The sequence below is a fragment of the Peromyscus californicus genome, unplaced genomic scaffold, assembly GCF_007827085.1.
Source record: "Peromyscus californicus insignis strain IS unplaced genomic scaffold, ASM782708v3 Scaffold_21__1_contigs__length_65335640, whole genome shotgun sequence".
NCBI classification, from domain to species: Eukaryota; Metazoa; Chordata; class Mammalia; order Rodentia; family Cricetidae; genus Peromyscus; species Peromyscus californicus.
In genome coordinates, this window is record NW_026294514.1 from 42,637 (window position 1) to 56,141 (window position 13,505).

General features: G+C 35.8%; 1 protein-coding gene across 1 annotated transcript in view; it reads left to right on the forward strand.

Moving 5' to 3' along the window:
- Positions 1-13,505, forward strand: part of Tpp2 (tripeptidyl peptidase 2) — a 69,520-nt gene that overhangs the window by 17,304 nt on the left and 38,711 nt on the right. Inside the window, 6 exon segments of the mRNA XM_052749339.1 lie at positions 1,828-1,952; positions 2,943-3,106; positions 4,847-5,001; positions 5,613-5,689; positions 8,524-8,651; positions 9,309-9,408. Coding sequence (XP_052605299.1) covers positions 1,828-1,952; positions 2,943-3,106; positions 4,847-5,001; positions 5,613-5,689; positions 8,524-8,651; positions 9,309-9,408 — 749 coding nt within the window.

A 13,505-nucleotide genomic window follows, 5' to 3' on the forward strand; every position in this document is an offset into this window, starting at 1 on the left:
TATTCAAGTTCATTATACTTTTGTTATGATAGTCTTTTTTTATGGGTATAATACGGTTGGTTCATTTTGCAGATTGGTACTGGCTTTGTGTTTTGTTTTGAGTGTTAAGAATAATGTCAGTTTAGGAGCTGAAGAAATGGCTCAGCAGTTAAGAATACTTTGGTGTTTTCAGGAACACTTGCTGCTTTCAAGGAGGACTCAGAGTTAGTCTGTAACTCTAGTTCCCAGAGATCCAGTTCATTCTGTCCTCTATAGGCATCAGGTGGTACACATACATACATACATACATACATACATATAAAACACTCATACATAAAATCAAAATAAACCTTTTGTTTGTAAGTCAGGGTTTCTCTGTAGCTTGGTTGTCTTGGAACTTGCTTTTTAGACTAGGCTGGCTTCAGACTCACACAGAGATCTGACTGCTTCTGCCTCCCTAGTGCTGGGATTAAAGGCACAAAAGAATTTTTTTTTTTTTTTTTTAATTTTCCGGAGCTGAGGACCAAACCCAGGACCAAACCAAGCCTTCTGCTTGCTAGGCAAGCGCTCTACCACTGAGCTAAATCCCCAAACCCAGAAATCTTTAAAAAAAGAAAAATATTTAAAATATTTTGGAGTATAGCTTTTCATAAATCATAATGATTATGCCAGTTTATATTCCCACCAGAGGCATATAAGTGTACCCATTAATTTTTTTTTATTTTATTATTCTTATTTTATGTGTATGAGCGTTTGCCTACATAATGTGTGCATAGTGTCCTCAGGCCAGAAGAGGGCAGTGGATTGTTTGGAGCTGAAGTTACACAGTTATGGGTACTGGATAGTAAATCTAGGTCCTCTGCAAGAGTGGCAACTGCTTTTAACCACTGCTCCCAACCTCTTCATTTTTAATCAGTTTATAAGTGAAAATAATGTCTTTGTGGTTTTTTTGTTTGTTTTTATGCTGTTTCTATCAAAATCAAAATACGTTTATTCATCAACAGTGTTAACAATTTAGAATTACAACATTGAAAACACCAACAAGCTTCTCAGTGTTTTCAACTTTTTCAGGTGTTACTCTGAGATTCAGGGACAATAAATCAGTATTCCCACGTTATTCTCATAGTTCAAAATTATAATATTGTAAACAATTCTAGCCGTCGTCATACTATAATATAAATACAACAATTCTTGTTTAAAGAATAAAATACAGTTAACTTTAATAATACTTATAAAGAACTACACCCTGTGGAAATATTCAATGAACACATAATTTAAAATTCCGGTCTCCCAGTAAGGTAACAGCTTCTCATGGAATCAGAGTTAGACACTGCTGATTTAGGGACTTACCTTGCATTAAATTTTTTTATACCTTGAGAATGCGTTCAAAGGACTTCCATGAAATATACTATATATGTGAACTCATTAGTAGTAAGCCTTTTGTCTTTGTTTATTGTGAAAATAATATGCTAATTGCAGCAACTTTGGTCAACCCAGGCGTGTTAATAAGTAACAAATGAAAAGCTTTCATTATGCCATCCCTGGAGCAAGTCACAATTTAGTGTTTATCCTTTTTAATTGTTCTTTTATTATTAATATATACATTTTCATAATCAAAAGTGAAATTGTAGACTGAGGATATAACTCAGTGGTAGAGCACTTGCCTTACGTACTGGAGGCCCTAGATTCAGTCTCCAACACTGCAAAAACATTTTGTTTTCTTATTATTTTTTCAAAGTGAAGTGATTTTTTTTTTCTATTTGTTCAACACTGTCTTTGGTCATATGTTAATACAACTTTCAGGTACACAAAAAATATTATAATATTAATCTGTTTTCTGGTTAATAGGCCAATAAACTAATCAAGGAAGAGCTGCAAAGTCAAGTGGAATTACTTAATTCTTTTGAGAAAAAGTATAGTGATCCAGGCCCTGTGTATGACTGCTTGGTGTGGCATGATGGTGAGACCTGGAGGTAATCTCAAATGTTTTTATCTACCCTGAAGAACTGTAAACTCTCAAAGCTGCAAAATGTTTTGGTTTATATAACCATGTCACTTAATATCATTATGTTTTGAACTTAGTATTTTTTACATTAAGCATTACATTTATCTATTTTTTTAAATCTTAACCACATTTTGGCAGGTTGATCACTGAGATATATGGAAATCCTCATTAAAACTGGGCAGTTTGCAAAGTAACCACAGATAGTGTGGAGCATTTACTAAAAACATGTTAAGGATAAAAAGAAGAAAATTTGAGCATAGATGTTTTAAATAGAGATAGATTAAATTAACTTGGCAACATAACACAGTAATTAAGTGTTGAGTCCTGGGTTAGACAGAATGGTGGATATGTGCATTCTCAGTACTTGGTAGGCTAAAACAGGAGGATTGCCACAAGTTCAAGGCCAGCATGGGCTGCTTAGTGACTATCAGGCCATTTGGGGCTGTGTAGTAAAACTGTCTTAAAATACACACACATACACAAATAAACATAAAACAAAGGGCTGATTTTTACATAACATACATTTCATTAAAAAATAAAAAACAAAATCTGTTTTCCTAAAGCTATATGTGACTAAAGTTTGGAGTTTATAGTCATGTGGTATCAGGAAGCTGTAGAGGCTGCTGGATTTACAACGCCAGCACTAAAAATGGCAGCAGGAAGTGTCTGAACCATCTTAAATTAGTCTACACTCCAGCCCAAGCTTCAATTTTAATTTCTCATCTGCCCAGATGATTTTCTTCTATACCATCTGTGATCATCAGTGTCTTTGTGCATGGTTTTAGCACTGACTTCTTACCTAAGCCTTACTGTTAACTCTGAAACAAAGGAATCTAGTCATTGGATTTGAGTAGTGGAAGAAGTATGCATGAGAAGATGACTGAGAAAATGTATTGTGTGATCTTGAGAACAAGGGGTGGAAGAGTAAATTTTAATACCTATTTCTCCTTCCCAACAGAGCCTGTGTTGATTCGAATGAAAATGGAGAGTTGAGTAAATCTACTGTATTAAGAAACTACAAAGAGGCCCAAGAATACGGCTCTTTTGGCACAGCTGAGATGCTGAATTATTCTGTTAATATTTATGATGATGGAAACCTACTCTCCATTGTGACCAGTGGAGGTATCTGGTTTATCAGATTTATTAGTGAGAGATAGTTATGCAGTGGCTGAATGACAAATTCCTGCAGGTCATCGTAAGGCTTTAATGAATTCATTATAGAAATTCCTATTGAAGGACCAAGCTTAGAAACTTTGATGTGATTTATCTCTTTTCTTTTAAAGTTATAACTGTAGAGGTAGTTCATAAATAAAAGCAAAATCTTAACATCAGAAAATCCATTAATAAATATGAAGTGATTTTACTTGCAAATGTTAACCCTTGAGAAATTCACCCGTAAGTACAGAGACTTAGGTAAAAAGATTCTCATTATAGTGTTTTATGTAAGTTTAAATAAGTTGACTACTAGATAGTATACTACTAGATAACTATCCGAGACAGATTGTAAATACTTGTGTATATTACATAATCAAAAATAATATATACAAATGTCAAATATGAGTTTTAGTGAAAACATAACTATCATAAAACACTTATATAAAGCAGAAGAGCATGCCAAATAATTTTGTAGATAGGCTTGGTGTTTTTATGCTGAGGATATAAAAATGTGAAAAGACCATGCTGCCTTCAGGGTTTGGCAGGTGAGGAGACAGAAAGAGAGTACAGTAAGGTGTGACTGTGTTGAGAAAGACTAGAGATAGGAGGATTCAAAAGAAGATAATGAGGACTGAATGAAATCAGAGTACGATAAATATATAAAAATGTCATAATGAAATTTATTATTTTATATGCTAACATTAAAAAAAACAATAACCTTTACCGCTTTCTCCCAAGTTAACTACTGTCTTGATTTTCATTACTACATTTCTGTGATTACTTTGGACCATATGGGGGTGTTTGTATTGTCAGAAGTGATAAAAAATAGTCTCATTTCTACATGATTTATTCTTTTTCCAATTATGTAAATAAAATTAACCCAGTTTTTGTATGAGACTTTAATTCATCCTTATTTTTATAAGCTTCAATTCAATCCATCGTGATTTATCTCTATTCTATGGATTAATATGTTAAATATCCATTTACTTTTAGTGAACCCTAAGTTATTTGGAATTTTGAATTACATAAATAATGCAGCCATGAACATTTTTGTGAATACCTTGATAAACTTGTTTGCACTTGTCTTTTGGGTACTGGGGCAGAGTTGAGATTACTAAATTTATAAGTATATCTGTGTTCAAATTTGTTGAACAAGAACAGTGTATGGTATATGCTAAACTATTGTCAACCTTCAACATCTTAGCGATATTAAAAAATATATAGAGATACTTCATTGTGACAATAAGTTGTAATTCCAAGATGACTAATGAAGTAAAACATGTTTTCGTATTTGTATGTCTTGTATACTCTTTGTGAAATGATTTTTCAAATGTTGTACCATTTTGCTTGGTGGGCAAAGTGTCTCTAACTCCTTTCTCTACTTTGTTTGTTGGGTTTGGAAGTTTTTTTTTTAAAATACTTTGGATACAAGTTACTTGTGAGTTCTATGTATTTCAGTATTGTCTGTCTTCTATGGCTTACAGTATTTACTTATTACAAGCAGTAGGATCCAGGGTAGAAAAAAATATGTAATTGAAGTTTATGTTGTGTGAATAGTAGGGATATATTTGAGATAATATTAGATATATAATCAGGTTGTGTTTTTTAATTATTTTTGTCATAATATACATGTTGAAATGGTTAAAATTTTAGTATGCGATGACTTTTTTTTCATCTTGTGCACACACACCCTATTTCTATCTATAGGAGCTCATGGAACCCATGTAGCGAGTATAGCTGCTGGGCATTTTCCAGAAGAGCCTGAACGGAATGGAGTTGCTCCTGGTGCTCAAATTCTATCCATTAAGATTGGTGATACAAGGCTAAGCACCATGGAAACAGGCACAGGCCTCATCAGAGCTGTGAGTATCTGGGAGTTCTTGATATAGATTAATAATTTAGAGACTTAAAAAAAAAAACCTATATAATGTTTGCACTCTTGGTTTATCAAGAGTATATTAAATAGTATTTTGGTATACAGAACAATGTTTTTTTTAGAAGCAAACCATTGCTGATTAATTCAGTTTAAAGTTAAAAATCACTAGGAAAAAGTTTCTTGGCTTAAAGTCTTTGTAGAAAAAAATATTTTTATTCATTGTAGTATATCTCTGAGTAAGCTTTTCAAGATAGTTTTTTAAAACATAACTTGCTCCAGTATTCTAAAAGGAAATTAAAACCCTTTGTAAATTAATATTTTGTATGATTCACTTTGTCATATAACTTAAGTGCCCTTAAATCTATTCAGAATCAATGCCTCTTCCTATTTCCTTGTATGATTTCTGCATTCTAAAGAGAATAGTTTCACTTTGAATTGTTTTTCATGCTACCCTTTGGCTTTAATTACAGTGTGCCTAGAAATACCTTATAAATTAGGATATGATTAGTCTAGACATAATAGAATTATAAACCTTATTTACTGGCTATTATGTCTCTATAAATGACTTCCTAAACTAGATTCTTAATTTTTTAATAGATGATAGAAGTTATAAATCATAAGTGTGATCTTGTCAACTACAGCTATGGAGAAGCAACTCACTGGCCAAATTCTGGGTAAGTATTTTTTTGGCAGTTGTTACATGATAGAACCTACCTAACGGAGAGCATCAAATGGTTTAAGTGAATTGCAGTTACAGTCAAATATAGCTGTGATGGGCAAATAATTGTGTTTTGTGCGTCAGACCCTCACTCCTATGTTATGTCTTTGATGCCAGGTTCAATCACTGCACCTTGCCAAACCATTCCAATCATGGGTAGCTAGAGTTGCTCCTCCAAAATGGTGCTTCTGAAACTCACAACCTGCCAAACCCTCTGGCATTGATCCCTGCTTCCATTTTTTCCTTTCCAGCCAGTTTGGATTTGTTGGACCATCCATCACCAGAATAGCTCATTCACAAATGTTCTGGGACTTGTCAGTGGTGCTTAGACAGGTTCTCAGATATGCACAGACCTTGCTGTTCCCTTCAGTGACTGTTGACCTTATCTATCAACCTTGCTGTTGTTACACGTGCTGGCTCTGCTTGCTAGGCTTCCCTGTCTCCTCAGTCCATGCTTTCTCTCTTGCATCCCTTTTTTTTCTTGTAATATTGTAACAAAACTTTCACTAGGGAGATACAACACACATACATCTACTCACCTGATAGGAAGCCCACAACAGACCAAAGTACAGATACCACCAGAGTCTAACTTGGTAAACCAATGAATTTTATTGGAGTTACTTATAGTACTATGGGTGAGGTTACTTGCAGGAGCAGAAATGACCCAAAGATAGCTGCGTCATTAAAGCCCACTCCAGCATGGGTGACAGCTCACAAAAGCTGAGAACTTGGAGCACACTGCATAGCCTGCAGGCAGCTCAACAGGTTGTCCTTTCCAAATGCCTTAGTTGGTCTAACCCTCTTTTAGGCAGATCAGCTGATTTCTACTTCTTGCAGGCAGCTGGTGGGCTCAGAGTCTTCTTTGCAACTTAGCTTCTGTGAGAATCTTCATTGCAGCGTAGCTTCACTCCTCTAACATGGACTCTCAGCTTTTATTGCGTACTCTGGCAGGGAGGGGGCCTAGTGAATCTTTTCAGTTTCAAGGACTTGCTGAAGCTATGTTGAATTGTTTACTTTCCTGCTTAAGGAGCTTCCCTGCAGGATGAACAATTTCAATCTTAGAGGAAACTGTTCCACAACATATGTCATCCATATCTTTCCTCTACTTAAGTACAGTGTTGGCCTTAACTTGATTTACCACACTTAGCTCCTTTCCTTTATATTAATATATATCTGAAATATTTAGAGCATTCACTTTAGTGATCAATGTCTCCATTACTCCCATCACCAAAGTACTAATATATACCAGTTATTTGATATCTGAGTGCTGTGGATATGTTCTGTATGCTGTGAATGTGTTGCTCAGATTGGTTGATAAATGCTGATTGGCCAGTAGCCAGGCAGGAAGTATAGGCGGGACAAGTAGAGAAGAGAATTCTGGGAACAGGAAGGCTGAGTCAGGAGACACCAGCCCGCCGTCCAGGGAGCAGCATGTAAAGCCACGGAACATGTGGCAACATATAGATTAACAGAAATGGGCTGAGTTTAAGTGTAAGAGCTAGTCAGTGAAAGAGCTAAGCCTGAGCTAATGGCTGAGCAGTTTTAAATATTAGCCTGTATGTGTTTATTTGGGTCTGAGAGGCTGCGGCCTGGGCAGGACTGGAGAAAACAACAGCTACATCTGAGGCTTTATTTAAGGTCCTATTAAAAGGTAAGCTTTAACAATCTAGATGCCATCCTGTTACTGGGTGGCTCACTCTTTTTAGGTAATTGGATTTCTTGTGAAATATTATTTTATTTTAATATGTACCCATTTCTTTCTATAGTGCAGTCTTGCCTTTTCTGTTATCTCATTATCTTTTTCATTATTTTCTTTTCTCCTTTGTCAGTTACACTTTTTTTAATCTCTCTCTCTCTCTCTCTCTGTCGTGTGTGTATGGGTGTGTGTGGGTGTGGGTGTGACTTGTGTCACAGTGTCCATGGAGGTCAGAAGAGGGCAGTAGAACCCTGGAGCTTGAGTCACAGGCAGTTCTGAGCCACAGTGTTGAGTGTTTTGGTAACTGAACTTGAATCTCTTGTCAGATATCACACATTGGATTTTTCAGGACCCTTTGGAGCTAGACGTTTCCATAATCTCCATTTTCTTCGTCCTCCTTAACTAATGCCAGTAAACTTTCTTGTTTGTTGTCAGTCTCTAAGTAGATTTCTTTGATTTTCAAATTCTTAGACTTTTTTCCTAGTCTCTCCCCCATTTAACTTTATCACTAAAGATACTAAGTAGCTTTTTTAGTCAAATAATCCCTGGTCAAAATACATGCAGGAGTCACTTTGGTGTTTTGTTTGGTTTTTATTTTTCTCTCAACATTCCACTTCACAAACCCTGTTAATACTGTGTTTTCCACATATGGTTTTATTTGCTTGGTTTTTTTGTTGTTGTTGTTTGTTTTTGTTCTGAGACAGAGTCCCACTGTATAGCCTTGGCTGACTGGCCTTGGAGTCTCTATATAGACCAGATAGGCCTCAAATTCACAAAGCTACTCCTCTGCCTGCCTCCCAAGGGCAGGAATTAAAGGTGTGTGCCACCAGCCAGGCTTTATCTTATGTTTTTCTTGCATTTCATATGACTTCCCAATCCCCTGAAACTCAACTAGGGTATATCAGTTGGAATGACATTGTGTCCTACTAAAAGCCTACCTACTAATGTGTATGTAATCATATAACTTAGTAGATCTGATACTCACCTCATTTAAAGCTACTGTTATTTACACAGTTTGGAATCGTTGTGATTTGTTTGGTTATAATTAAATATGGAATAATTGTATTTGCTCAAAGGAATTCTTTGTTTTTTAGGAGAATTTGTGAAGTAATTAATGAAGCAGTATGGAAACATAATACAATTTATGTTTCAAGTGCTGGAAATAATGGCCCATGCCTTTCTACAGTGGGTTGTCCAGGTGGAACTACGTCCAGTGTGATAGGTTAGTAAGCTTTACAGTTTCAGAAAAAGGTTTGTTTAAATACAAGCAAAACAGAAGATTGAAGGAGGAAGATCACAGGTTTGAGGTCAGCCCATGATACTAGAGAGACCCTGTCTTCAAAAATACATAAATTAAAATAAACAATCACAGTTTAATCAAGTATTGTATTCTATATATAAAACATTGTAGGCCCAGGATGTTTTCTTCTACAAAGTTGGGTTACAAAAACTAACCTTCATAATGTTTTAAATAAGCTTATAGTGGGCTGCGTGTGTCATGTGGGATGTGGTTTGGACATGCCTTCACATAGACCTTAAATGTGTTCTTAGGAAAGTCTGAGGAACTGTGTTATCTAGGAGTTTAGGAAAAGTGGTTTAATAAAACATGTGCACACTTTTAGGCAGTTTTTTTAGTACACAAAATAATCCTGGAAGTTATTTTTCTATATGCACAAAAGCAATGTACTTAGTACTTAGTTTATTATATAAACTTCCTTTGTTTCTCCATTAAATGTTCTTTCCTTTCCATTTTATAAGAGAGAGAGAGTAGATATTAAGCAGTTTACTCACATGAACACTGTATTTCACTGGGAAAAAAAACTAGGATGTGTGAAAAAAATTGTGCTCCCTTTAGTTATTGGTGAAATTCATCCTATAGGTGTTGGAGCTTATGTTTCTCCTGATATGATGGTTGCAGAGTATTCACTGAGAGAGAAATTACCTGCAAATCAATACACATGGTCTTCTAGAGGCCCAAGGTGAGTACAAGTAGTTCTTGGAAGTAATACATATATTTTATAAAACTTTGTACTGTTGGGAGAAGAGGGAGGTTGTAGATAATAAGCAGTGATAGATTTATTTTCAGCAAGTTTGATGTTTAAACTTTGGTGAAACATGGTGTACTTTTATCAAGAATCACAGTAACAGAACTTATATTCATTTTGAAGTTATAATCTACTTTGAGCATTTTGGGTGAGACCATAAGCAAGCAAATTGTGATTGACAAGTGTTGGTTTTCTGACATCATCTGAACTATATTTGATTCTAGGAACAAATCTTTTTTCTTTAAGAGATTGTAGAAGTCCTAAGTTTTACAATACCTAATTAGGACATCAGTGAGTACTGGCACCTGATAAAAAAATAAAGCCCATTTTTATTCACTCCTTTATTTCTTTGGAGATGATTTAGAAGAATTTTGATTCACAGCTGTCTTAGTGCATGCATTATGTTCAGACACAAATGGCTAATTTATGCTGTGAGTTCACAATGACGTTGTTGGATGGTGGGACAATAGGAGCAGTTGGTTAAACCCTTCCTGGAAGAGATGGTCATAGTCAGTCTTGAAGGAGTGATAGGATGTTAAGAGACAGGAGGAAGTTCTATATGGAAGGAAAGCATGAAGTCAAAGATAAGCAGGTCTTGGTGTGGAACTAATTTATTATACTAAACTAATCAGTTGGTTTTTCCTTATGGATCAGAAAAGTTTGTCTTGTACTATCACCATAGGCTGCCCTTGTCCATTCATCTGATGTCAGGAAGGATAGCTTGGGATGAGAATCTAAAGTCTGAGCTGGAGAGATGGTTCAGTAGCCAAGAATATGTAGTACTCTTGCAGAGTTGAGTTTAGTACTTGAGTTTAGACCCAGCGCCTATGTCATGCAGCTCACAACTGGCTGTAACTTATAAGAGCACCTAACATCTCTGCACTTCAAACAGACATACATGCCGCGCGCGTGCGCGGCACACACACACACACACACACACACACACACACACACACACACTTATAAATCTTTAAAAATTAATTGATTAAATTTTTTTAATTTTAAAAAAGAATTCAAAATCCACAAAGGTTTGTGTTCAGCTAGTTCAAAAATTATTAAATGAATTACTTCTAATTCTGATTTAAATTTTATGTTGAAATTTTAAATAAAATTTTATTTAAAATACAACCAATGTATTAAAGACTATTACTTAAGCCAAAAGCCAGCCTTTGCCAATGTCATTTACTATAAAACATTTAAAGAATTTTTTTAAATGCTTGGGGTATAGTGCAGTGATAAAATGTATGCTTAGCATATGTAAGGCCTTGGATTCAATCTTCAACTCCAAAAACAAAACAAAGTGAACTACAATAATACAAAAAGAATTATTTCAATAAAATACTACAACCAACTACCCTCTGAGAATTTAGTTGTCTTCATTTACTATACAACACACATGAAACACCTTAGTAGATACTTGGTTAAATTACTAAGGTATGAAATATAAGATGTGGACTAAAGATACTGTGAAGGACATATTTGGTAGTATCCTCTGAAAAAACTGTACTTCCTCTTTCTCAGCATGGAATAGTAGATACATAGATCTGCTTTTGATTTTCTGGGTTCTCTATAGCAACTGAAGATCCATACCCTGGCTTATCAGGGCCTATTTGCAGGAATTTCAACCTTGCTACAGTGTCTGGCTTCAGGTCCTCTCTAACTCCATCAGTCTTGCTCTTGCTTTTTTTTTTTTTTTTTTTTTTTTTCTTTTTTGTCTTCAGAACCAGTACTACATGGACAACATTTATAACACTAACACTGCCAAGTTCTGCTGTCCTCTGGAGATGTAGCCCAGCCCTTGGACCACAACTGTATCAGCCTCCTGGGTGCTGACTCTGGAGAAACATTTTCCCATGTAGTTGCTTTTAACGAAACCCCCAACCCCATATCATCTTAGGTTTTCTTTAGATCACTTTAAAATGAAGTCTCAAGGGTGTAGACTCAGAACATCTTTCCTCTTATCCCAGTATAACATAAGTTTCATTATAAAGATACTAATCTCTATGAATTACAACTTTCACTTTAGCACCAGCCTGAATATCATTCTGTCTTGAAATTTCCTATGTCAAACAAAGCAGGCTATAACTTTCAGAACTTACCCCACAGAAGCTCTCCATTCACAGGCAAATTACAGCATGGTTCCTGTCAAAATATCACATAAACGGCCCCATCTCAGTTCTTGATAGAATATCTGTTCCCCCTTGAAAACTTTCGAACCAGGCCTCCACAGTCAGCATTTTTCTCAGCACTTTTGTCTTCCAAACTCCCACAAGAAGGTCCCACTAAGCTTTGGCCATAGCATTCAGTGACTTTTCTAGCCTAAATTTCTAAAATCTTACACATTCCTCAACAACAACAATAATAATTCCAAAAGTTCAAAAACCACACGATGAGGTTTACCACAGTATTGTTACCACTTCTCAGTACTAGTTTCTGTTTTCTTTTCTGTTGATGGATAAAAGATCCTGACAAAAGCCACTTAGGAGAGAAAGGATTTATTTTAGCTCACAATTCCAAGTACAGCCCATGATAACTGGGAAGTCATAACTTCAAAAGGTTTGGAGACGTGGTCACATTATATCCACAGTCAGCAGAAAGGAGTGCGCACTTTGTAATGCACAACTCACTCTCTACTTTTCATTCAGTCAAGGGCCCTACCCTAAGGAATGGTACTACACACTTTCAGGTTGGGTCTTGCATATCAATTAATCAAGACAGTCCTCTACAAATGTGTCCACAGGCCAACCCAAACTAGATAGTTCTTCATTAAGATTCCAGGTGACAAAAGCAACCACAGAAAATATTTTTTTAAATTTTAAACATTTGTTGATACCTCATTAAACATTTAAAGATGCTTTACAGGATAGTGGGAAATTAGTTTTCTAAAAGAATTTGTTTTGACTCTTTGTAGTTACTTCCAGTTGTTAAATACCTAGTGTTCATTGTGACTATTGGTCAATACTGTAGATATTATAAACAAGAACATGAAAATTCTCCCTAAGTCTTCACATCCATTATATAATTTATTTGTGCCATTTTGAAGAACATACTTTTATTCTTGAGATGATACAATTCAAAGAGTTTGTTTTCTCTCGGTAATATAATATGAATGTTTTTGCAGATTAACTGACACTTAGCCTAATCATATTTCAGATAGGCTCTGAAAGTGCCTCCACCAACCCATTTCACTAGTAATAGCGCCCACTTTCTGTGGAACTGCAATCAAATTGCCTTAGAGGTCTTAGCTGGGAGTTTAAAAAAAAAATCACTCACTTAGGGGGAAGAATCATGAAATAGCATGCCCTTATAGCTTTACTTGGGACAGAGTAAAGCGCTGGATGCTACCATATACTTACAGCTGGTAGGATAAGTGATCAGAGGTGTTTAAGACATATCACTGGAGTTTAATCTCCAGGCCCCACATAGTGGAGAGAGCAAAATCCTATATGTTGTCCTGTGATCTGCACAGGCATGCCATGATACCAGCATATGCCTCCCATACCCTCTCTCTGTCTCTCCTCTCTGTCTCTCTCTCTGTCTCTCCTCTCCCTCTGTCTCTCTCTCTGTCTCTCCTCTCCCTCTGTCTCTCCTCTCTCTCTCTCTCTCTCTCTCTCTCTCTCTCTCTCTCACACACACACACACACACACACACACACACACACACACACACACACACAGTGTAATTTTAAAATTCTTTAATGTGGCCCTTAGAAAATTTAAAATCCCATATAAGGAATTCGAGCACTCAAATAGCTGATGCCTTTGACTTTCTCACATAAACATAGATACATACACACAGAAATTTCACTTGAAAGGAAAAAAAAATAAATGTACAGTGAGAAATTTTCTGTGTTGAGTCATTTTCCTTCCATTACTGCCCCATAATAATATCTTGGTTTTTTCTTCCTTCTTTCCTTCCTTTCTTCTCTCTCTCTCTCTCTCTCTCTCTCTCTCTCTCTCTCTCTCTCTCTCTCTCTCTCTGTCTCTGTCTCTGTCTCTCTTTTTTTTGTTGATTCCAAATACCATATCAT